At 42.3% G+C, this 25,017-nt stretch overlaps 2 protein-coding genes across 5 annotated transcripts; one reads left to right on the plus strand and one right to left on the minus strand.

The window, feature by feature from the left end:
• The first annotated feature begins 108 nt into the window (after positions 1-108).
• insl5a (insulin-like 5a) lies at positions 109-3,294 on the plus strand. Its single transcript, XM_061297467.1, has 2 exons — positions 109-1,850; positions 2,754-3,294. The coding sequence occupies exons 1-2, from the start codon at positions 1,679-1,681 to the stop codon at positions 2,906-2,908; spliced, it is 327 nt and encodes a 108-aa protein (XP_061153451.1). The 5' UTR covers positions 109-1,678; the 3' UTR covers positions 2,909-3,294.
• Positions 3,295-3,392: 98 nt separating this feature from the next.
• On the minus strand, positions 3,393-23,745 carry sgip1a (SH3GL interacting endocytic adaptor 1a). Of its 4 annotated transcripts, none has more exons than XM_061297463.1 (23): positions 23,300-23,745; positions 17,339-17,402; positions 17,101-17,125; positions 16,501-16,563; positions 16,333-16,398; positions 16,009-16,179; positions 14,341-14,352; positions 13,413-13,434; positions 13,233-13,308; positions 12,906-12,997; positions 12,367-12,447; positions 11,629-11,703; positions 10,685-11,407; positions 10,494-10,609; positions 9,738-9,888; positions 8,732-8,791; positions 7,908-8,019; positions 7,478-7,633; positions 6,961-7,096; positions 6,679-6,881; positions 6,538-6,602; positions 6,258-6,422; positions 3,393-6,170 (listed from the first exon to the last, which is right to left on the minus strand). In XM_061297463.1, the coding sequence occupies exons 1-23, from the start codon at positions 23,307-23,309 to the stop codon at positions 6,148-6,150; spliced, it is 2,667 nt and encodes an 888-aa protein (XP_061153447.1). In that variant the 5' UTR covers positions 23,310-23,745; the 3' UTR covers positions 3,393-6,147. The 4 variants fall into 4 exon arrangements, with proteins under 4 accessions (XP_061153447.1, XP_061153446.1, XP_061153449.1 ...); XM_061297462.1 differs by lacking the exon at positions 23,300-23,745 and adding an exon at positions 17,963-18,257; XM_061297465.1 differs by lacking the exons at positions 8,732-8,791; positions 23,300-23,745 and adding an exon at positions 17,963-18,262.
• Between the last annotated feature and the right edge of the window lie 1,272 nt (positions 23,746-25,017).

Raw genomic sequence — 25,017 nt, forward strand, 5'->3', positions numbered from 1 at the left:
AATGAGGTAAATGGACTAAATAGTTCATTGAACTGAGAGCAGTATTATTTGAAGACATCCATGCTTTTGTCCACCCATTTTTTTTTTTTTGCTTGTGTAAATAATACAGTCAAATTGTTTGTAAAGCAGATAATTGTAATTCAATATAGTAATGAGTTAAAAGAGAACAAAAGGCCGCCTCGGCACTAAGTGGCTTGAAATCCTTTTTCGAGTGTCATTTAACCACTGATGCATGACCTCTGGATCACACCCATTGCTTTTCTTTCCAACGAGGTGTCCTGCGCACCACATAATGTATACACATTTCTCTCAGCAGTGCTTTACAATATGCAATATCATCATTAGCATCTACCTCCCTGGCTTTATAGCATTTTATGCTGCCCTCTGTCAGCTGTTGTGGTTCTTTATCTTACTTGTGTCTTTTAGCCCAACATTTATGGTGGATGATGCATCTTCTAGTTCCAGACCTGAGATAAAAGGCGCACACACACATAAACGGGCGTATCGTGACTTTGTCGTCATGACTTGTTCCAACATTTGTTCCCATAGAAAACAGGCGTCCAATTGTCTCGGTGAGATCAAAACAATCCCCTGAGCACAGATTCGATCTTCCAAAAAAACAATGAGTTGATTAGATTCATAACAATCGGTTCCATATTTCCAGAACAATTACAACCTCGTAAAACGAGAAAAAGCATAAAGGTACAGTAATGAGCACTCTTTAAAACAAATAAATATTTGGATGTATTTTATTTCATGAAACTCTGACAGTGGATAGTATGATGAACAATAACACTGGCGGATGACTGAGGGAGCACTGACCTCTTCCCCCAAAAAACAAAAACATGCCCGGTCGTGCCAGGCCATTTATTTGACCTTTGGGTGTTTCCCGATTCTTCCAGAAGTTTTGTTCAACATTTCCACACATCCTCTGCTGGGAACTTATAGTGAATCTTTAGCGGTGTTTCTTCTTTGGGGGTTCGATCTGACACTCTGGCCACCCCACTGAACAATTTCTGGCTATACGTTTGTATTGCACACTGGACTATTTTTTTTCCCCCCCAAACAAGCCAGGTCCGACAGCATGAGCAACGTAAGTGTGTTTGCTGATAACAATCGCGCCAAAATGTCAAGCAGACTATCACACTGCACCATGAATAGCTGTATAATGACCTGGCTGATGGACTGTCAACATTGACTTTTTCCTCTCCTATGGTCCAAAATGCTGTAAAGTAGAGGGCATCCCGGCTTTCTAAGTATGTAAATGCTCCAAACATCTGCTTGAGAGTGGGAGGGGGTCACTTGGCATTACCTAATTATCCATGCGCCATCGTAAAAGGTCAGCGCAATCTCCACGTAATCACGTGCTGGAGCAGAAAGGGTCGCCCTCATTTCATTTGATTGCCATTTGGAAGTGCTGAGAATGGCTAAAGCGGGCAAAAAGCGGAAACGGTGGGCGGCCATGTAAACATGGATGTGTGGAACTGGGATGGGCCGAGGAGCAGCGAGTGGGAGGTGCGGGGATTCTCGGCGCCCTGCCGCTGAAAGGTGGATGGCTATATAGTGAGGAACGCAAACAAGAGCATCCATAGGAGAGGAGATCCACTCACAAATAAGATCCCGTTCAGATTATCAGCAATTTAAAAAAAAAACCAAAACCAGTTTAGTTCTATCCAGGATGCGTGCTCTTGTGGTCTTGCCTCTGCTGCTTTGTGTCATGGCGTGGGTTGGCAGCGCAAAAAGCGAGGTCAAAGCGGTGAAACTGTGCGGCCGGGAGTTCCTGAGAGCTGTGGTGTACACTTGCGGAGGATCCCGTTGGAGGAGGTTCCAAGCAGAGTCAGACATGGATGGTGAGGCAACTATTTCATTTTCTTTGCCCTGACCCTATGAATACAGATTTTTTCTTTAGTTTATAACTTTTTCTTTTTTTTTTAATTATTCAATGTTCTTGCTTGCTGATTTATTTATGCATCTATTGCCGGATTTCAAATTTGCACAACTCAAGGCCAGATCCGACCTGCCACATGTTTATGGCCCTGTAAAAAGCAAATAAGGTTTACTTCATGTTTCTTGGCATTGATTGGAAAATCTGGAATTGAAGATTTCCTTCAATTTCTACATCAATGAAAAGCACCCACCCACCCGGTCAATTCCTTTTGAACATAAATTGAAAAATAGCATTTAAAATTTCCAGTCCCCATTTTGCATGACTTTAAGACATTAAGATTTTAAGTCATGCTAAATTTGAATGGACACCGTCACAATGTTGTAGAAGCACATCAAATTATGAATCATTTTTTAGTCTAATAAATTCACCCAAATATTGAAATCAGCCCTCGCTATATAATGCTGCAGTGCACGCTTGCAAACATAACAGAATCAAAAGAGAATAAGCTTCAGCCGCCATAGCCCCATATTTGAGCAATGCAAGCCTATTTTTCCATGCATGTGTGGGCAGACCAGGACATGATATGAACATCATTAAGCCACTGGAGCACACATCAAGATTAGCAGCGCTCTCACTCGGTTACACATAAGAAAATTCAGTTAGTCTTATCAACTGGAGCGATCACCAAGAGGACAAAGATGCTGCACAAGACAAATTGCATGGCGGAAATGTATCATTAGGCTCATATTTAATGGGAGCATCATGATAGAACCACTCTGGATTTAAAAAAAAAAAAAAAAAGTCTTAATTCTATGTAACACAAGTGTTGTCTGAGCTATTCTTTGTCCTTGCATTTTTGATGCAGGTGTGTCCACAGGAGAGGAGAACACTTTGGAAAGTTTGCCAAGTATCAGAACCAGCCCAGGCTCAGACTTGAGCAGGCGGGACATGAACAATATCCTTACTACAGTGTGCTGCCAGGTTGGCTGCAGGAAGAGCGACCTCGCCTTCCTCTGCTGAGCGCTGCCATCCTCCCGAGCATCATCGTCGTCAAGCGACCAAAAATTAATCAGTCAATCTCTTAAATGCTTGAAGACAACTTGATCATATGAATTACAATTCTCATTGACATAAATTCATTTTGTAATTGCTTTTTGGGGTTTTGGATGGGGTTTATTTTTTTAACTTTCATTTAAATGTCATTTTATTTGTGTTAAACAATGATACCAATATTTGGACTTTACCAAATTTTCAATTGAGAGTGTTGCATGTCATAGCAAGGTCAAACCATAGGGAGGAAAAATGACAATTGGGTTGAGTCCAAAGCACTCTTTGATATGTTGGTTATTATTTAAATGGAGGGAATATGCTTTCATTTTGTTGTTTTGTCAAATAAATGTTATTGCACAGACTCTTACGCTTTGATGAGTAAAAAAAAAAAGCACTTTTGGTACTGGAATTAAAACAAACAGACAAACAATACAGAAAAATCCAAAGAATTGAATGAAGTTAGAACTTTTATTGATTTTGGAAGGAAGCAAACTAATTTTCATTTTAGTGTTGACTTTGCACGTGGTTTGATGTTAAAGCATTCTTACTCACAACACAGCAAAAAACTGGATCTTGTTGACAGTAATACAGGTGAGTACACAGCACAAAACATCATTTGAAATTCCGCACCTGCTTTCTCTGCATGCTCTACAAGCAATGATGACTTACTGCAGACACATTCACAACAGATGCACCCCCAAAAAATCCATCAACTTCAGAAGATTGACTCATCCGTCACAGTTAATATTTTAGCGTTGACTGATGTCATTAATTCACTTAGCGCAAAAAAAAAGGTGTTCCAAGAATGGTTCAAATGAAAATAAATTGAAAGGACTAATTGAATTTCAGACCGGTTAAATAATAATTAGTTTGCGTCACCCTAAAAAAAAAAAAGTAAAGTAAAAAAAATTCAGGTAGCACTAAATTAATTGTCAAAGCTTAAATATTGGTTATGACATAATGCATATTTTTGTCAAGTTCATCCACTGTTTTTTTCAGTGTGGAAACACTTTTGTACGAAAGGATTGAGGTGAGTGCTAAATGACTGGCTACTCGTATGCATTAGAAAGCAACGGGCCATCATTTCAGAAAAGTTCCTCTGATTGCTTTGATAGTTACCAAAAACATGACAACTTACCACCAGATCTAGACCAGACAGGAACTTAACTCTCTATTTGTTTGTTCCCACTGGCAATTAAAACCAAAACAAAAAACATAGGGAACACTGATGTCAGGATAACACCTTTTACCGCTCTATGCCCAGTTTACGATGCTTCTACAACACATCTTACAAGACCAGGTTTGAGTGTATTTAGCACAATATTAACATACAATACAGTATGGTGGGCTTGGGCAGCACCCCACACACACACACTTATGTTCAGAAGAGCATTCGGAAAGATAGACATTATCGGCACAGTGTTCTCCCCCACAATAAAATATTTTTCTGTTTTAATTCTGCATTCAAAATATTCCCCTTGTTCTCATTCATAGGACACGCACACACACACACACACACACACACGCACGCCGCATTTTGGTCAACTTAACCTCCATCTGCAACCTCATTACGTCATCTCACAGAGACCATTACAATTGTGTCAAATAAAGCTATGGATTCAAGCGGGCGGGGCAAGACGACCAGGCCGCTGCCTGAAACGCGACTAGGGAAAGTCACATTTGAAGTTTAAAAAAAAAAAAAAAGCAAAGCATAGAGAGAGATTGTAGCATTAACAAGGGTCGAGCTACAGGAAGAGGAATTATGTAGACCAGTGGACTTCCCTTTATTCATTCATTCATTCATTTATTTATTGAAAGGTCAGCAGGCAGATACCCTTTTATGACCAGTAAAGCGTCTCCCTCATCTTGAATTAAAAATATTGTCATAACAACATCTAAACGGGATTATTGATTGACAGCTGGCACAGACAGAACGGATGCCATGGATCCATCATCCTCGCCAAACCTCCAGCGTGAACGCAAATGTGCATTGCCACTGCTTTCACAAAGAAAAACACAGCATTCCGGATGATATTTATCATTTGAAGTGACCTGACCCCTGACCCCACCCATATATAGCTCAAAACTTGTTGCACTTGAATTAAAAAATTATATCTGAAACCAATTAAAAAATTATACGTCATACTGTACACATTACTCGACTACACAGATAATAGAAAGAGTTGAAATATTTATACCTCGAAGGGTATCGAATGAGGTGACACCATTCAAAATCCAATCATATCCAGAAGCACATTTTCGACAACAAATGAATGACAAAAATAAGATGCTGTCATGTCATCCATCTGGAGTTGTCCTGGGAACAACACAAAGGCTATGTGACCATACAAGTTAAACACCAAACGCCCTTTAAGATATAGATGTATATATATTATTCATCTTAAATGACACTTTGTACACCTGGGATCTTGGGGGAAAAAAAAAAAAATCATTTTTTAAATTGTCATCGCCAGCAGATTGGTTTGTCATTGCAGCTGCCTACCAGTTCAAACATTTGTAGCATCGGAAAGAAACAGAACAGCGATTGGACCGACTGTTCAATCCCTTTTGAATACATCAATATTGAACCGCTAGACGAGTCATGAATACTGTATTGGCGGTGCTCCGATCGATAAGTCGATTCCTGTGGAAAACTGCGGTCGATCGGTATGTTGATCAATGACTCTCACTGTCGATCACCCGCAACCCGTACGTTGCCTCGTGTGGCGGGTTGAAGATGAATGACCGACCGAATAAAATCAGATTCGTCAAATTCAAATATTCGTTACAATTAAAAATCAGCATTGTAAATGATATCAACCAATCGCACTCACAGATTATTGGTATGATAATTGTCGTCATTGATTTGAACCAACGGAGTCTTCCGCTTGGTCGAAAAGGTTCCGTCACCTTCTAAATCCTGGCTGGTCAGGCAGTTGCAATGAAGACTCACCACCACACAGACTTCAAAAAGAAGGAAAGAGTCCAGGAGCACGACACCAGCGATTCTGATGTCATGCAATCAATAAATCATACCACCATGAATACAAACGTCATAATTAAATGAACTCAAATGGTTCCACCAAGCTCGATGAACGTTTTTACAATACTGCTGGGTAGGCTGCTGTCCCGGGCCGGTGTGTGAAGAATGTGGGTCGCCATCTTCTTCTATCTGCTGGACTTTAGTGTTCATCAGTGCGCTTCTGGACTTAGTTGTCCGCCAGGTATTTTCCTAAAGGACAAAATAGGTGGGTTAAATCATGCAGGTAGCAAAAGGACAACCATGACTATGGATGGTGCTGAACGATTGCAAACTCACCAGCGGCGAACCTCTTTTTGACCAGCGAGAAGCGATAGCCAGGCCCGGCCAGTTCGATATCACAGCCTGACAGTGTGCTGCCCTCACTCGTGAACTGCACAGCCAGTGGAGCTGGTTGACTTGGGCCTTCTGTTAGCTGGAAGCGGGCTAACAAAGATCCAACACCTACACATCAAAACAATGAATTGAAAACGGGGAGGCAGCCATAGAATATTTTTGAATCCATCAGGAGACACCACAAAGTTTGTCATCAAAATGGCTTCCAAATCTTTGTACAGACCTCCATTTTCAGATTTCTGCGAGATATCTGGAATCTTCCAAAGGATTCTGTGCTGTTCCGCATTCCTGTTAGGACAAGGCGGCATGATTAGTCCAGTAAAGCACAGCCAGAGGCTTTTTGGTCTATCGCTGTCAATTTTACCATGCCGCTGGGGGTAAGACAGCCTGGAGTTTGGAAACGCCTCCATCAACCGGGACTAGAAACTGGACGTTGTTAAGCGCCATGGGCGTCGACATGGCTTCGCCGTTATATTTGTAGTCTATCCTCAGGTCTGTGCTGGTGGCTTCACAGCGCCAGCTCACGGCCAGATTTAAAGGTGTGGACACGGGACCCTGCACCGATACCTGGAAAAGGGAAAGAGCATTTTTATTGACATCATTACAAGCATTGCTTTTTCTGACTGGTGAACTTTTGCCAACTCACCTGATACTTCAGCATGTCCACGTTATAGTAGGTTGCCTGTGGCTTCTGTTCCGATACTTTCTTGAGATGGGCTATCAGGTTGGGCATGTTCACCCAGAAGTCCTTGGCATCAGCCTTGGCTTGCGTGGCGGTGTCGCTGATGAGGAGGCACACGGGGGGGAAACAAAAGCCAAGCGACTTTTCAAATGCATGTTTTTAAAACAAATGGGATCTGGCTGAGGTCAGTGGAGCTACATACATGCAGAGAATAATAAAGAAATGTATTAGGTTTCCAGAAAAATAGTGATAGTGAGCGAAAACAAATACTGTACGTGAAATATTTTGGAAGTGAGTTTGAAAAATAAAGGACTATGTAAATCAATCCATGTCTGGCAGTACTGAAAATGATGTCATGCTTTTGATCCTCCATGCTCATTAAGATATTGAAATGAATGAGGTCCATATATTTAACAAGAATAAGTGAGGGCATTGGGCTTGACTGTCAAATGAAGGGAGAAGTTTGATTGAATTTCATTACCAGCAGAGCAGCTGGGGGTTAGGCAACACATGCTCCAGTCGATTGTAGTTGCTTATGCTGAAGGTTAACACAGCGGGGGACGGGTTATTGGCAAAGTGCCTTGTGATTCCCGCTGGAAACGACAAAACCATCTCACCTATGATCTTCACAACACATCTGAGGGGAGACAAGAGGGAGAGTTGATGAAGAGAAGAAAAGAAAAAAAGGAAGCGAGACACCACAAAGTCACTATCAAACAATTGCAAATCTATTTTTCAAAGTCTCAGTTCAGGATGGGAGTAATACAATTTGTTAGAGTGCAGAAACAATGGCATCATTAAAAAGTGCCTCCTTCACACAACCCATTGGCAGAATCCAAGATTGGACTGCTGAGTCAGCAACCACACATCTTTTCCCCTAATGAGGGAGAGACTGCTTTTGTTGGACCTACTTGCCAGGGTCGGCCCCTTTAAAGAAGGCATTGACCGTCTCGGTGAATGCAGCAGCCACAGGGAGCGTGTCCTGAGCCCCCATGGTGAGAGGACTTGGTCCTCTGGAGCAGCCTACGATAAAACACACATGTATGAACACACAAATAGATTTGTACTTTGACTCAACCCGTTCACTGCCAACCCAGTTCATCTCTTTGACGTCTATAACCGTCAACGGCACTGAATGAGTTCATTCCCAGAGTGTAAAAGATGTTATTCATTAGCTTTTGCGGCAAATGGAAGTCATTTTTATATTGAGCGTGTTGAGGAACGACAGTAAGTTAGGACAAAACATTACAACAATACATAATAGTCAATCACAACATTTCTCTCTCTCTTCTTTGACTGTATCTCAAACATATTTACACAATGTTCTAAAGAGGCTGTCAGACATGTGCAAGCTTTTTTGAGTTAAAAGACCGCAAAGTGCAAAGATCAACCCAAAAAGAGAAACAGCGGAAGGAAACGGTGAAAAACATGAAGTAGAATGTGCAATGAATGATGATGATGATGATCCTTTAAGCGGGAAAGAAAACAAAATGAAGATGAGCAATGTCAGGAAGACAAGTCGGGGGAAAATGAGACCGCAGCGTTAGTCATGATGGGGCTCAGCCAGATGTTAGTTTGCTGCTGACAGGATAGGGAAGGCCTTTTTCTTTTTTTCTTAAGGAAGAGCAAGTCGAGGAGGGAGCAGGCCAGGAACCAAGCTTGCACAAATGAGCCTCAAAGATGTGTGTGTGTGTGAACACTTCAATTAGCCGCTACTGTTGTCGATCAAACTTACCTTCAAAGGTTAAATAAAACTTCCCTCTGTCAAACCATACAAGGGATGGCTGGTCATTCTCTGTGTCGGGTCAAAGGGCAGAAGTGGGGATGGGACATCGGGCGGGTGGCAGAGGAGGGCGATGAACGGGATTGAAGGAGGTGGGTGAGGGAGGGGGGGGGGAAGAGAAGGAAGTAGCGTGAGTCTCACATGGCAGGTTGCTCACATCACTGTGGGGTGAAACATATAGGTGGAAGCCGGCCGGGTGACATGTGGATGCGGGGAGAAAGGACCGCGGCAAACCCACACACAATTATTATGGAGGTGAGCAATATGTTTTGCTGTCACCAGTAGACTACCAATATTTTCTAATATGAACTATATCCTTTACATTGCACTCATGTAAACGGTGCTGGTCGACAAAAAATAAAATGCCGTGCAATGTTGAGAGACATCCTGCAGGAGGCCTTCATGAGACCTGCATTGCATTGTGCGGGTGTCGGGAGAAAAAAAGAGACGAGAGGTTTCCATGGCGACATTGTGAGACAGCCTGTAGCGCACAGTCATAAACCAGAGAGAAAAGCCCCGAAGGCCGCCCAAACCTGGGAATGGTGGAATGCTATGTCAAATTACAGAGCGTGAAAAGCATGAAAAATGCCACATGTGGGCCAAACGATAACAACATGTCTGTCACGGTGATGGGGGAAGAATGCCAAAGCCACGATGAAAATCAGTCATCACAGATGACAACAGCAAAACAATGAAGGAAAATGATGCAAATGCTACAGCAGAAAATATCGGTTGGATTCCTGATCATTTTTTCAGCCAAACCTCAACAAGTCGAGTCAAATAGAACGGCAACGAGATGAAGTGGAATAAAAGGACGGTCTTTCATTTTCAATTCTTTAATCCATCACTGGATGGGGGGGGGGGGGGGGGGGGTGCTTCTATTCTGAGGTGACTATTGGAATGATCTAACTCCACAATTTTGCAAGAAATAATATGTTCAGGGAGAGGCAATACACACCTGACACAGAGAGGTCTTTACTGATTGTGGGAGTGGTAGCAGCACTCAGGGAGTTGGTGGAGGAGATGGAAGAGGTGCTCTCCGCCCGGGCCAGAGGAGCAACTGGAGGCTGACTGGCTGCTGCATGAACTGGTGGACTAAATGGACGATTCTGAACCATGTACAATAAAAGACAAATAGGAAAGGAACCATGTTTAGGTGGATTGCTATGCTTGGAAGAACCTTCTTCAAATGACTTCTACACTTAGCAAAATATAGCAGTGACCTATATTCAGGGCTGTGGACTCGGTCGGATTTTTGCACCGAGTCCGAGTCCGGCCTCTTGGCCATGAGTCCGAGTCCGGCTGTCCATTTTTTCTGTTAATTCATGTGACTGCTTAGTCTTTAAGTATAGGCTATATTTGTATTTTTCAGACTAGTCGTCTGACTTTTTTTTTTTCTCATAGTTCCTATGACGACAGTAGAAAACTAGATCTTGGACTAGCACCCAAATTCTCTACTGTACTTGAACTTAGTTTTTATAAAATAAAATAAAAAATTGGATTCCCAAGCAACTTGTACGCTTTTTTTTTCTTCTTCATAACGCTATTTGTTTTTTATGACTGGTACGACTTTTGTACAGCCCAAAAAGTATGGTAGAGGACTTGTCACCAATCTCCACAACACACTAGATTGAACTTGTGCTTAAATATCCTCGTCAAAGTGCCACGAGGTAACATTTAGTGTGTTACAAAAATAAGATTGAAATTGACTTACAGTATCTCCTACACTTGGTTTTCCTGGTGGAAGTTTGGGTCGTGAAGGGGGTCGGGGTGGAGGAGGAGGCGGGTTGACGCTTGAAGGAGTGGCAGGCCGTACCGGAGAGGAGGAACCTACAAAACGGGTTTGTTGCATGGTAAAGACATTCCCGATTCACAGACTTTGGAAACACGACATTGTCAACTCACCGCTTTTTGTAGCGGGCGCACCCGATGTCGGGCCTGGGGACGACACCACCGTCCGGTACGTTGGGGGAGGAGGTGGTGGAGGTGTAGTACGGTTACCCTGGCTTGCATCTTTGGGGGAAGTGGCAATTTCACCTTCATCCTCGTCATCTGTATTCTTCGTCTGGATTGGTGGAAGGGAGCGTGTTGCCGCCGTTTCCTTTTCAGGCAAAGTCGCTGAAGGGGGCGGGCTCGCTTTGGGAGCTGGCGGGATGCCGGCTGGTGTATCGGGAGTTGAAGTCGGAGGAGACGCAAGCTCCTTGGGTGACGGGAGGGACGAAGCGGTCGGCGAGAGAGGATTTCGGTCTTCGGCTGTCGAAGGCCCTGATGGGACAGAAGGCTCCTCTGAACTTGGGAGAGTGGTCATCTGAACTTCTTTTGGAGAAGGAGCTTTAGGGGGATGAGATGTTGTGTCTTGTGTTGGAGGTGGCGATGCAGGTAAAGGTGGGGCAGGAGATTCAGGGGGTGGGGGGGAAGCTGGTAATGGAGGTGCTGCCTCCTCCGGAGGAGGGGGCGAAAGATTAAGCGGAGGTGCTGGCTCAGCAGGTAGATGTGGCCCGTCAGAAGACTGCTCAGCGAAGCACACCCAAGTGTCACCTGCATTCTCATTTACGGGGGCACCCTGCTCTGGTCCAAAAAGATTGTCCAAGTCAGCTATGGATTTCTTTCTTGTTGAATTCTCAGCTTCTGTTGATAAATCGGAGACAGACAACCACTCTTTAATCCCAGAAGATGAAATATTCCCGATACACAAGGAAGCAAGAAGATAATGGAAGTCCAGCACGCTTAGGACTAAATAAATCCATTTGTTAAGCATTGTCCACAAAGAACAAGACGAGTGAGAAAGAAATAATTTCCCCGATGTAATGTATGGAGGGTGATAATGGAATATTAAAATGTATTATTACCTGTGTCATGTGTAGAGACAGGGTCAGTTGTCAGAGGCGATGTCGGGACGTTCTTGGGTGGAAGTGGGGGTGGAGCTGCAGATATTGCCAGTGAAACAATTAACACACACTCCTCGCTTTTAAATTAAAAAAAAAAAACAGAAAGAGGTCATGTCAGTTGGGTTGATGTGATCTGATTTTCTATGTTAAAAAAAATCAAGAGTAAACAACACCCACAATAAATAAGGCAATGTCCAATGTTGGTTTTTTTCTCAATTTAGGCTGTCAGCATATTGTGCAGCTTGTTTTCAATTTACACAACCAACGTCATTGGAAATGGGATTTGCCTATTTCATTATTCTTTTTTTTTAGCTGCACGTACAATTATTTTGCCGCCATTGGAAGTCACACTGGACAGTGCCTTTTTTCAGATCCCTCCAGGTCTGGACACAAATCCATATCTTTAATTAATAATACCCTTACATGTTTGGAAAAAACGGAACAGACGAAAGATGATGACCCAGGAAAGATTAAGCATGCAACATTGCACATCCATTAACCACCATGCTCGGAAGAAAACAAGAAAGGTCCTCAAACAAAGGAAAAAAATGGTTGTGATCAAATAAAAACATTTAGTGAGTATTTCCTTGCTAGTAATCTTGTTTTAGTAGATGAAGGGGGCTTGTGAAATGACTTGACGCACGGATGTGGGGTCACCAGGGAGATGAAGGCAAAATTAGCGAGAAATTCTAAACTTACTTCCTGTGGGGAAAGCTCTTGTCAAAGAAGACTCGGGCTCTGACACAGTAGCCCCCCACACATCAGACTCAGACAGAACCACTTCATTCAGGAGGAGACACAACACCAAAACACCAGAGTTAAACACTCTCCCATAAAAATATGCACCGTAAAAGCCAAGTTTGGATTGGATTTTTTTCAGACACTGCTCGAAATGATCTTCACTCAGAGAGGTTGTGTATGGAGAAATGGGTTTTTGCTTTTTTGTTTTTTTCCTCCCGGAATAAATAGATGACGTGGGAGTTACGCAACAGCTAAGCGCTCTCCTGCAGTCGGCATCGATAAATCCAACAGGTTGAATAAGAGCGGCTGACTACACGCTTTGCATATAAACAAGCTCCACCGTGCAAATAACAAGGGCGCTGAGTGCCACTTGAACGTGACCACAGCAAAGACAAAGTGACATGGTGAAGAAGGACATTCCACAATCGGTGACAATAGAAAGCGGATTTGGTTTACACTTGCGCAAATACAGTACGATCAGCGGAAAGATCAAATACCTTCTATTTTCTGTTCTCCGAATGCGGTTTCCAAAGGAGGCCCAAATAAATCTGTAGTTTCTTCGGACGCTGATGTTGGCTGGCTGCTGCTACTGCAGAGAAGAAAAAAAAAATCACATATAAATGTTGTTCTCTCATTATTCAGGAACTACTATATTGGATAAAACCGAGAAAGACTACACTGTGCTTTCAAAACACTATCAGCCCCCCGCCACAGTTATCTCAACATGCATTTGTATTGAAGACACTGCGAGCGTATTTTTGAATGCATTCGTGATGATGGCTAATATTTGCCTGTATTGCAGAGGGTTGCTGAGATGGAGATACCTGGGAGCTTGTGATGCAAGAGCAGGTGCGGCGGCCACGGTGGGAACAACACGTCTTGGTCTGACAATCTCTTCACCTGGACATAACATTTGTGCAATATACATTTTGCATGGCATTCAACTAGTTCTGCAGGAGTGAGCTGAATGGGAGGCTTAAAAAAGAAAAGAAAACGAGACTTACTGGAGGGGTTCCTTTTCAATCCCTAGAACAACAACAAGAATAGCATTTAAAACCCTACAAACCCTCAAATATAGCACGCAAAAAAAATATAATTATTGACTCATTGCATTTTTAAAAAACAGGAAGTTGTAATGAGTAAGCACAAAACTGAAAAGAAAGATAAGCAAGCAATAAACCAAGGATGACTAGACAAAAACTGACCTTGTACATAGTGTACAAGATGTTATTTCCACTTCCATTCAAATAAAAATGTTTCTTTTTCCATCCAACATGGCCATATTTAAGCACATTTAAGACAGGGCAAAGCGGAGACCACTGCAAATATTTGTCTATACTGACTAAACGACACACATCCCCCAGCCAATCATATTATCAACCCATATTAATAGTTAAGAAATAATTGTATGAATTGAAATTGCTCAAGCAGCAACATGGGCAAGGAAGGAGGCCGTATCGAAAAGCTTTCAATGCCTGCTCCAAGCAAAACGGCGGAACTTTTGTCGTAGAGGCGAGAGAGAAATGACATTGCATCTAAACGCTCTGCATGTCTGCATGTGCATGCATAGAGAGGAGGGCACACGAGGAGAAAGAGTGAAAGGTTAAAGCGTGGGCGCAGAGCAAAGGATGACACCGTGGGTAGTGACTGAAGTAAAATAGCAAAGAGTTCAGCCGTCGGAATTGATTGTAAATATCTGGGAGCGAGCGTCAATCGGTTCATGACGGGAAAAGAAAGAACGTGCACGGAAATGACCTTGAGAGTCAAATGACTGCACAATTTCCATCCATATTGTTTGACTTCAGTCACAGACCCCGTCCGTTTACATACTATATGACAATACATCTTTATTGAAACATATATTCTCTTCTAAGTGGAGCTATAGTGCGCATATCATGTGAGCAAGGAGAGATGGAGGCAAAGGACACTTACCGGGCTACGTCTCTGTGACCAGCAAAAAGGAAGAGAGAAGAGATACCTGGTCAGAGAGTAACAAATCAGTAACACAGACATCACGTGAATCAGAGCTGCAGCCATTTGCTGGAATTGGCGGCTCACATGTGCGGAGCGGGGTGAGGATGATAGCGCAAGAAAGAAGATGTTAGCCTCAACTCTCCACCATTCTTTGATTAAGTGGAGCAAAAGATGAACAGTTGGAACGGGTTGAATTGGTTAAGCCAAGAGTTGAGCAAATCTAAAATACCCCGATGAATTCAAATAAATATACAAGTCGCTGTGGGTTGTTTGATCTCAACTGATTTGGACCTTTTAGTGTGCACTTTAGCCCCATCAATACTGTAACCTGCAAAAATGTTTCTTTCAATTGGGTAAGCTTTCCCCGCTGTCCATTTAATTGTTCTTATCTGATAAGCAACTTAGTTTAAAGCTGGATATTCTTAGCATCCATGAATTGTTTTTTGTCTTCATGGCTTTAATTGACACTGAAGTCTGGTCTGGCCCATCTTCCTGCGTCACATGAAGCATTTTTCTCCGGCCTCTAGTCTAGTGCGTGTTCCAGTTGTGCAGTGAGCCGTGAGCGGTGACGCAACAGGGGGGAGGGGCCTGATGAGAACGATTCCTTTCATTGGTTGCTGTGGAACCGCAACCATAGCCAATGAGTGTCATTCTCACAATGTAAACAGGAAGTGATGACACTTTGACCTTTTGGTTATCATTAGAAGTGTCCGGCGCAGCTACCATCACAAACGTTTCAATTGCTATCGAGAAATGATTTGTACTGTAGTAGCAGAACTTAAAACTGCTATGTATAAAGAAAACAATGACATTAGACAAATAGGCTGCTTTAGAAGACAAAACCCCAACGGAATGCACGGTATAGAGTAGCTTCTCGTGCAACAAGCAGTCTCCTGCACGACTTTCATACCTGATCATTTCGATTATTAATTATTGAGAGAGATCCAAAGCTCGTGTGACTATTGGCAACCTGAATGACCCGCAGGTTGCGTGTGCCCACTTTCCCAAGTGAATTATTCCGGGTGGTTACCCAAGCTACCTGTCATCGCTGCTAAATAGAGGTAGAAACACTCATGTCACAATTGGCATTGCTAATTTTGGAAGCACCATTTTCACACTAAGCTGTTTTGGCAGCGTGTCGTCATCACCAGATGGTTGATGTTGTGGCGGGAGTGCTTTGTGTGACAGATGCTCCATGAATAGGAGAAGGCTGAGGTCACATAATAATTGGGAGTGAGAAAATAAACTTGCTGTAATCACAACATGAACTTTCTCTGAGAAAAATTCAAATTCTGCAACGGGAGTTAATCAACTAGGCACCGGGTGCATCCGTCGTCTATAGTTCTTCGAAATGATTCATCTGGAAGAATCCAGACTTCCTTTTACCATTTTGAAGCATTGTTTAGTGATGGACGACTTTTGCAAATGGCACCCGATGCCAAATGTAATGAAAGCAAAATAAATGATAAATACATTTTTGCCGCATGGCTGCCGTACACTGACGCCGCCACTCCACAGTTCCTCTCAGCTGATGAAAATGCGAAAAACCAGGAGCAACTTGCACATGCTCATCACGAATGCAGCACACTGTTTATGAGAACGGACAATGTGGGTCATGTGACTCACCAGAGGCGAAGGGGAGAGCGCAATGTTGCCTATGGAGGCTTTGAGTTCTTCAACCGAGGGCACTGAAACAACTTGATCGGCCGGGAGCGGCTTAATCTTAATTTTGAACTTTTTCCTGTGCTCTTCCTCTCCTTCCGACTCGTCAGAAGAGAAGAAATGGGATTTGGGGCAATGTGGGAGAGAGGTGTCAAGGAAAAGTGTGACCTTTTTATGGAAATACATTGCGGTTCCCGATGTGCGATGCACTGCAAATTGCATGAAAAAAGGAGCGTGAATGATGTTCGTCCACAGCGAACTCCGATTTATCAAGCATTGTTTGAGGATATTTTCCTGCTCTGCCTCATCTTCAGGTCTGATGCTATAACCCTCTTCATCCACCTCAGGAGAATTCTGAAATGCAACAAATGAATGTAAAGCTCCATGATTGGGAAGTATAAATTGCACAATTGGCACTTTGAGTTCATCTGCCAAAATTGCTCAATGAGTTCTTACATATCTTTCCCAGTCAATTTCTCCAGTGAATCCATTGGGGGTTCCATTGGTCTTCCTCTGAGACTGAGATTAGAGAGTGAAGTTACAAGCATGTCATTATTTCGCACTAGTGATAATATTGACTAAATATCGCTTATATTGTTTTCATTTAGGTCAAAACTAATTTACTTATTTTCTATGAATGATTGCAAATAAACATGGTATGCCAGTGAAATGTGTCATTTTTGACCAAATAACAACATCAGCAATAATGGCCTGCGTGTTATTTGCTACCTGAGAGTCTGCTAATGTAAAAGATACGAAACTAATGTCAAACTCAACTATTCTACAAGCTAGTCTACTTTGAGGACTAGAACTTGACTGTATTCGGTACCGATTCAACCTCTTGGGAATCCTGGCAAGTAAATAGAACAAAGAAAATTCCATTGATGAATTTGAATGGAAACTGGAGTGAGCACCAGCCTATGGAACAACATTCAAATTCATCCAATTCCTCCAAACAAATCAAAAAGATACAATTTGACAACATTAAGCTTGCACCGCAATGGTCAAATAAAAGAATGGATGAAAAAATATGAAATTGAATTGAAGCGTACTTACACCCCCCTCTCTGTCTGGGGACCCCCTGTATGAAATGAAAGATGAGAGAAGAAGGAAAACTCAACTTTATTCTGTCCCAGACACATTTCAAATGACAAAGTATCACATAGGCAAACCTATTAAAACAAGCTTTTATCACTTTGGGGGAAAAAAAAAAAAAAAAAAGTAATTCCTTTGGTCCCACTTGTCTTTTGTGGAGGCACCATACAAATGATATATAATGACAGCCATAACTTACGTTGAGTCATTGTCTTTCTCTTTCTTGCGTATCCCAAAGGCCTTCCTGGTGCGTTTTTTCAATCCTGAGAAGGAAAAAGAGGCAATGAAGTAGGATCAACAACTAAAAATACTGTTAACTGACACTTATCAAATACCCTCTGTATACAATGTATTTATGGACTGTTACTTATGCTTCATCGATGACATGATTGATCGTTTGCACTCTTCTTACTCCCAACGACATATAGTGTGTGTGTTCATGGCCAGCCTTGTGAAACTCAAGGTTGTTGTAAATAGAACCTCAATTGCTATTAGAAGAATCAATGTAATAAAGATTTTTAGATGGCTCGGTGTGCCGCTGGAATGAATCCATTGTTATTTATTTTGACAAAGCTATTTTCTTTCCCTAATTAAAAAAATAACAAAACTGGAAACTCGTCTTTTCGTGCCAACCACAAATAGTAACAGTGAAAACAATTAAATGCTCTTCCAGTACACAACAGAAAGTACATAATAACTTGCACGTCCACTTTTTTTTTTTTGCCGTGTGGTGAGAATCCCACTTGAAGTGTCATTTCATGTTTTAAAAGTATCCCCGTCATCCTGAAGATGAGTCATGCCCCAGGGCCACACTCTTACTTACCCCAGATGAAAGCCCAGTTGTCACCCTCCATCTCTCTCTTCTTTGCTACTATGACTGTCATTCTGACCAACGTCAAGCTATCCCTCCCTCCTCCACTTCATGCATGTACATACAAGTACGGCAACGAGGCAACCTAATGCTACTCCACACAAACCTGTACTGTAACACACACCCAGACACACACACACACACAACGTAACACGATGCCAAAGTTGCGACTCCTGTTCTCGATCCGTCTTGCACTCAAGTTCACTAGCAGTTAATCCACGCGTGCACGTGCAATAAAAAAAAAAAAAAATGAGTAAAAATACAAGATAGAAAACAACGATTGGCCATAGCAGTCTTGTATTAGACAAGAACAAATTCTGACATTTGCGGGCCTATTTGCAAAGAGCATGTAACTAAAGCCTCCAGCTAAATCCAGTTGCACGTGAAATAACAAACACATACAGTAGTACATAAATCCGTTTTGTGTTCTATAACAGAGACTAATGTACACATTGTAGAATGACATAATGACATCTGCTCTGCTGGCAAAAGTGCTAATGTCATTTGGCAGTGTCCTATTGAGAAGCCGTAATTTCATTTTGGAAAATGCAACATGAATCCAAGTCGACGTTCAACTATACCCTACGTCAAACCTTAAATATATATTTGATGGGGTCACAAATTGGTCCTTTTTTAAGAGTCAATTGGGGGAGGAAATAAAAGCCACAGAGCAGGAGAGGATGTTATCATTAAAGACGATTGGAACGTACTTGGCACACCAATAGTCACCAAATGTATGGATGTTTGCCAAAGATTTTATTTTTCTTCCAACCCTTGAAAATAGAAACCCACTGCTAGCCCTATATTCACTCGAGCTGCATGCTTCAGTGCAGTTCCAGTCTAAGAATCGAAATGTGGCGGCGGCGAAACAGTCTGTTTGTTCATTTTGGTGTGAATGCTAAAAATAGGCGCTGGTTGTACTATCCAGGTGGCTCCACTGCAAGCTATCAACTTGCAGGAACTGCGCTTTTAGTGCAGACTCAAAGATGTTGAGAAACATCCGCATTGGATGCCACTTTGGTTACAGATGTTCTTTGGGGTGGGCGGGGGGCTAACTCGAGCTGCTTCATTGCACATCATTCACTGTGAACAAAAGTGGGTCAGTGCCAGAAAGCATATAACAGCGTGACAATTGTTTCTGTGGAGCTGACCAAGAGATATTTGGAAATGCTACAAACTCATGATGCACCCATCTGTGCAATTGCTCTGTTAATATTCATTTGGATCCTTATAGTGAAAGGGAGGTATTAAATGATATTGTTTTTTTTAAAAGAAGTCAAATTAACAAATACTCAAAAGTAACAGAAATGTACATACACTTTTATGTTTGGTCATGGAGGACAATAATCAACACATTTGCATGTTGATGTTTGGAGTGAGTGGGTGATAAATAAAATGACATGAATAGAAATAAAATTAATAAAATGAAATAGATAAATACAAATCATGTAGCAGATCGCAGCTCTTCACCAAGATGTTTAGAAAAGCAAAAAAAAAAAAAAGGTGGTCCACCAGATTTGCTGTTTTGTTTGTGCAAGCGCATTGTGGCCAGTGGCAGTTTCTGCAATCAGCATTCGACACCATTGAATTGCCTGGCTACAGCCAACAGTTGTCCAACATCAAAACAAAGCAAACTCAATAATGTGTGGGGCATGTAGGACAACAAGAGCTTAGCAACCAATCGAGAAAAAATGCAATTCCTCGACACTAATCTAGGGGTCTAAAAGGAATAATAATGCATAGCTCACCTCCGCAAAACCACAGGAGATTGACTTGCAAGATTTGTTTGAATACAGTCCACACAAAATGGCATAGTGTGTCCCTTACAGGTGTTTAAGAGTGAAAGTGGGGGTTGTCATGAGATTTGGTTAGTACACTACTGTGCTTGATTTGACTCCCGTGTTTGTCTTTTTCTCCTCATTGCTCATAAAATGGGTGGCCGTGGCTGCTCTTGTCAATTCAGATGAGTCACCCATTGGAGAGCTGTTGGGAGAATGAGACAGAAGACAGATCTCCCCCGCGGACCAGTAGGAAAGATTCGATGCCATCCAAATCCATCTTTCATCACTGTTTTACCTTTAACGCAAGTCACCATTGATGTTCATGAGTCTGTTTGCATACAATAAGTCTTTTAAAGAGATGCAAAATAAGCGGTTGGAGGTACGATGAATCGATTGACTTCAATAATAATTGGATTAATAATTGAGATACATTTGTTTAATTCAAGTTGCGAGTTCTTTCCCCCTCTCATGCATCCACTAGCCGACTGGTATGGACTAAATACGTCCGTCTAATCTTTTCCTGTGGCTGTGTTTTTGCAACACTGTGCTGCTGCTGTAGCCTTTGTTGATTGGAACGGACATGTGTTTGCATTGGGTCTGCTTCGAAAGCCATACACTACAAATACATAGCGTCCCTGGTCACACTCAGCCAGAAAAGAAAAAAAAAAAGACACTTGAGAATAAACCTGTCAGCTGCCTGCCACAGAATGATGTCTGTTTATTATGTGTCAGTACGACTGACTGGGTGTGTCTGCTTTAAAAAACTAAATGTCATTCAGGAAGGTTGTACTGTCACTGAATAAATTCACAAACGAGCGCTAACAACGTGCAAACAAGATCAAACGACAACACTCTTGAGAGTGTCAGCATGCTAATGTCTTCTACATCCAGATCCAAAATGAGTTTTCCATCCATCCGTACCTGAGCAGTTGTTAGCAACTTTTTTGGCTGTGTTGTAACATGGATGAGATGACACAAGGTTTTAAAAGTAGTTTGACCTGAGCCACCAGATCAGACAAGATGCATGAAATGTTCGTGTCAATCTCATCAAAGCTGACAGGCTGGTTAGGAAATGTCATTTCTGATGGACCATCTGCCATGTTACTCGAACTAGTTGGAGTCCATTTAACCAGTTCCTAATGTTCCTTGATGCTGCCAAAGTGGGCAAAATGTAAATAAAAAAAAACATCCAGAGTATGAACAACTTGGATTACGTGCATTCTTCTCAAACCCATTCCCAAAACATTCATGAGTCATGTTGCCAAGGAAACCAGATGGTAGCAGCCGAAATGACTGAGGATTAATTGAGCATCGTAAGCAAAAACATTTCCGAGGGTTTGATCATTTTTGCATGACGCTGTGTGAATATAATGATGTATTGTACATTTGAAGCCGGTTATTACCAAGATATATCGCACCTCAACTTTATTGACCTTTAGGTCTGACACCTTGACGTGTCCATTGAAAATTTTGATGTCGTGTTTTGTTGCTCTCACAAATGTTGCGAGTTTAACACATCAGCCAAATATTTGGAGATAGAAAGAGGTCAGCTTGTCAGACATGAACTAACTATCGAACACTTGCTCCCGTACCTTGTAACCGGCATAAAGTAATGATTCGAAGTCTTCAAGCTCATGTAGTTACCCATACGAGCCATGCCATGAAGCTTTAAAAAGCAGCAAAGCTAACAGGGATTAGCTTCCAATTTTAACACTTGACTATAATCCTACAATCACAGAGGCCATGCTAAGCCTGAGCTAGCCATGCAAATAGAAGTAGAGTGGACAGACTGTTTTTCTCTGTTCAACTCAGGCTGGCTTGAGAAAAATCTGCTCAAAGAAGGGGCGCTCTGCATGACCTCATTTCAAATCAGTCTTTAAAATGGTCTCACTTGTGCTGTTCTAATACAATATTTGCCTGTTTATGACTAAAAAACAGATTTTCGTGCAGTCTGGTAGCACCATGGATCACTTGATTAGATAATCTGCCTCAAAGTTGTGTGATATAAGAAACAAACAAGCAAAATCCACCCATCTCAGGGGGCGGCCATATTGCCACCTGCTGTCGACTGAAAATGACATCACGGCTCTCAGGTTTCAACCAATCACGGCTCACCAGTTTTCTGCAGTTAAACGGTGATTGGTCGTGAGCGTCTGTGATGTCATTTTCAAAATGGCCACCTCTTTGATGGATAAAAAGGTCTTAAGTCATGTTCCACAATCGCAAAATGAGGCAAAATACTGTGTTTAGACGAGTGGGTGCGCGTACGACATAATAATGGAACGTCTTTTTGGGAGTTGCTTTACCCTTTAATGTCATTTTGGAGCCTTGAATCGGCTTTTATGCTACCCTCAGCCTTTCACTGAACTCTGTGCCAGAAAATGGATGGATGGTGGTCATGCCATTATTATTTTACAATTCCTGAGCCAACAAATCAACATGTCTGTCTAACTGTCTGTGTATTTTACAAAAAAACTTTGTGCTTTGTGGGTCTCACTCTGACTCCCAGGTAAGTGTGCTGTATGTTTTAGGCAATGTGGAATGTTGACAATGTGTGCCATTTATCACTCACTATATATTTCTGTAGAAATAGGAATAATATTGGAGTGTGAAAGCTTAAACCATGGCATGACATGACTAGGGATGTTTGATACCACCTTTTCAAGACTAATACGAGATACAGATATCAAGTATTGACGCTAGTCATTTTGATACACAAACATACAGCTCAAATAAGGATTCAGAACCACCACAGCCACATTTGCAAGAATTGTCCCGATTTGCAAAGTCACACATTAAACGTCCTTTCGTCTTTTATCCTGACTCGGGCTGCAGGTGTGCTGCAGCCTAACCTGACCAGAATTTGGGCGAAAAGCAATCACACTCGCCACTGGTTAACAGCCAAGCACAAACACATTAAACCAACGTTAATTATTAGACATAAAACACAACAAAGGAACACTATTAACTGCAACAGAGATGGAGTGGGGGGTACTTGAGTGTGAGCTGCGGCCTAATGGTGTCATTCTGGAGTCGTAAAGCCATGGTTCATTTCTGCTTGCGTTCACTATGCTTACAATGGCTTAACTGAAACATGGACATGAGCAAAGACATTACGACTATATGCAGACATAGAATTGATTCAAGAGTGCCAGCTGGGCACATAAGCCTCCCTTGCACAATACCTCCAAATAATCCTTTACAAGGGGAAGGGGGGGCTGTTGTGTACAAAAACATACACTACTAAACAAAAGGTACACACGGTCCAATTAGTGTCACCATTATGCCTATTTGATATCATGTGTGTGTGCCCTTTTTCCTCGGAGCAGCATTCAAGTCATTGGAAGGTATGCACTGAAAATAGCATGGCACTTTATGACATTTGAACCTTTGCCATCCCAAGCTGTGTAGAACAAGGACATACAGTAAAAAGGGATTAACACTGAATGGGAACAGGAACGTGCGTAGCATGTTGGCTGGAGAAGAAGAAGAAGAAAAAAAGACTTACCTTCCATCATGGTTGCAGATTTGCATTCCTCTACCTCCAAGGAGTCTGAACGAGATGGGGGCGAGAGAAGAAGAGAGCCCAGTTACTGCAGAGCTTCGTCGGAATCGAGATGCAGCACAGCGGCCGTGTGTGTGTGTGGCTAACGCCCTGGCTAACACTGAGCCGAGAACACCCTCAGCAGTCGCCTGTCAAGCAGCCAGGGAGAGCGAGAGAGAGAGAGAGAGAGATAGAAGGTGGGGGGGCCTGTCAGACTAGCTGCAGATATGCGCGAGGGGCTTTAATCCGTGCATGCATGCATGCGTGCATGCCGCTGCAGTGGTGCCTGCCTCTGCTGCTTCTGCGGCCAAAACGAACACATTCAGTAAAATATGCTAAGAGGAGGGGAAAATAGAACTGCAGCTTATAATAAATACAGACGAGAAAAGAGAGCGAGGGTAGGTTCGTGTTTGTGTGCATGCCTTTTTGCAAAGGAAGGGTTGATGACGTCATATGGGCTCAGCCAATCCCTGTGAGGCGTCACATGACATGGCCTGCAGCCTGACTCATAGAACGCCCTCTTCCCTAACGAATGATGCTTTTAGATGTGCGCAATTTAAGGAGAAAAGGGAATACACACGCAATGGGCCGAGATGGATAAAGATTCAATGTAAACAAATGTCAGCGGCTGCAAACCAGCCTACCTTGTTTTGCCAGTGCAGTGTGCTAGTGGAGAATGATTTCCTTTGAGGCAGGCAACCGCTATTAGAAGCTCAGGACCACCCACACTTTGAGCGCGTGCGCACATACATTGCCAAGAAAAAAAATAATAATCAAAATGAAACTTGATGACATTTAATGTGCACTCACTTGTACAAACAGATTCACTCTGCTTATAAATGACCGACTTGCTTTTGTCCATACACAATCTTCGGATGTCCTCTATTTAATGAACTCATCATAGGGTACCTTTAAATTAAAGAGAGCATTTGAAAAACGACGTTTTCTTGAATTGCCTCTTTAAGCGCGTATGAAATGTGTAACTTTCCACGCAATCTTCAAAAAGACGAGTTGAGGAATGGTTTTGACGCCATCTCCTGTTGGCTGTTGATATTACTAGACTAAGCGCATTCCATTTGAACTTTTCATTCTTGCCTTTTTCTATTAGTGGCGCAACTCATTTGAAATCGGGTATAAAAATATGAACCAAATATAGCCTGTACTGTATTTCAATTTTGACCTTCAGTATACACTTGTAAGGGTGACGTTACCCCGCAGCCTGTAGGGGGTGCTATAGGACAGTCAGAAATCCTAGAGACTCCAAGTGCACAATAAAATGTATTTAAAAGCTAAAAAAGTGGAGTTCCCATGATTACAAGTGTATGCCACACACTGGCATTTTTGTTGTGGAGACTGGAGACAGAAAATAATTTGAAAATACTGCAGGGTAATAAATGTATTGGAGTTGGGCCCACTTCGATAACAATATAAAATGGCAATTTACTTCTCTCTCTCTATGGGGAGTAAATATTGTGACAAAAGTAAACAGAACTCCAAAACTAAACTCCCTGCAGTTCTGCTTTTTACGTATCTTGAGTTGGCAAACCCACATTTTGTTTTGTCTCTGTCCGTCTTCCCCTGACTTATGTTGCATCTGTCACGTCTTCTTTGCAAGACTTTCTGCCGCTTCCATGCAAACTGGCCACCAGCCCACTCCCCCCACCGCCCCTTATAAACCATTT

Source organism: Syngnathus typhle, linkage group LG14 (genome assembly GCF_033458585.1).
Source record: "Syngnathus typhle isolate RoL2023-S1 ecotype Sweden linkage group LG14, RoL_Styp_1.0, whole genome shotgun sequence".
NCBI classification, from domain to species: domain Eukaryota; kingdom Metazoa; phylum Chordata; class Actinopteri; order Syngnathiformes; family Syngnathidae; genus Syngnathus; species Syngnathus typhle.

What these genes read in the sequence shown, in the direction of transcription:
- insl5a (XM_061297467.1), top strand. Translation starts at nt 1,679, where the DNA reads ATGCGTGCTCTTGTGGTCTTGCCTCTGCTGCTTTGTGTCATGGCGTGG. An exon ending in AGCAGAGTCAGACATGGATG is followed by an intron (nt 1,851 to 2,753) that starts GTGAGGCAACTA and finishes TTTTTGATGCAG; the next exon opens with GTGTGTCCACAGGAGAGGAG.
- sgip1a (XM_061297462.1), bottom strand. Translation starts at nt 18,023, where the DNA reads ATGACAGTCATAGTAGCAAAGAAGAGAGAGATGGAGGGTGACAACTGG. An exon ending in CAACTGGGCTTTCATCTGGG is followed by an intron (nt 17,403 to 17,962) that starts GTAAGTAAGAGT and finishes TTTCCTTCTCAG; the next exon opens with GATTGAAAAAACGCACCAGG. An exon ending in AACCAAGTGTAGGAGATACT is followed by an intron (nt 9,889 to 10,493) that starts GTAAGTCAATTT and finishes TACATGGTTCAG; the next exon opens with AATCGTCCATTTAGTCCACC.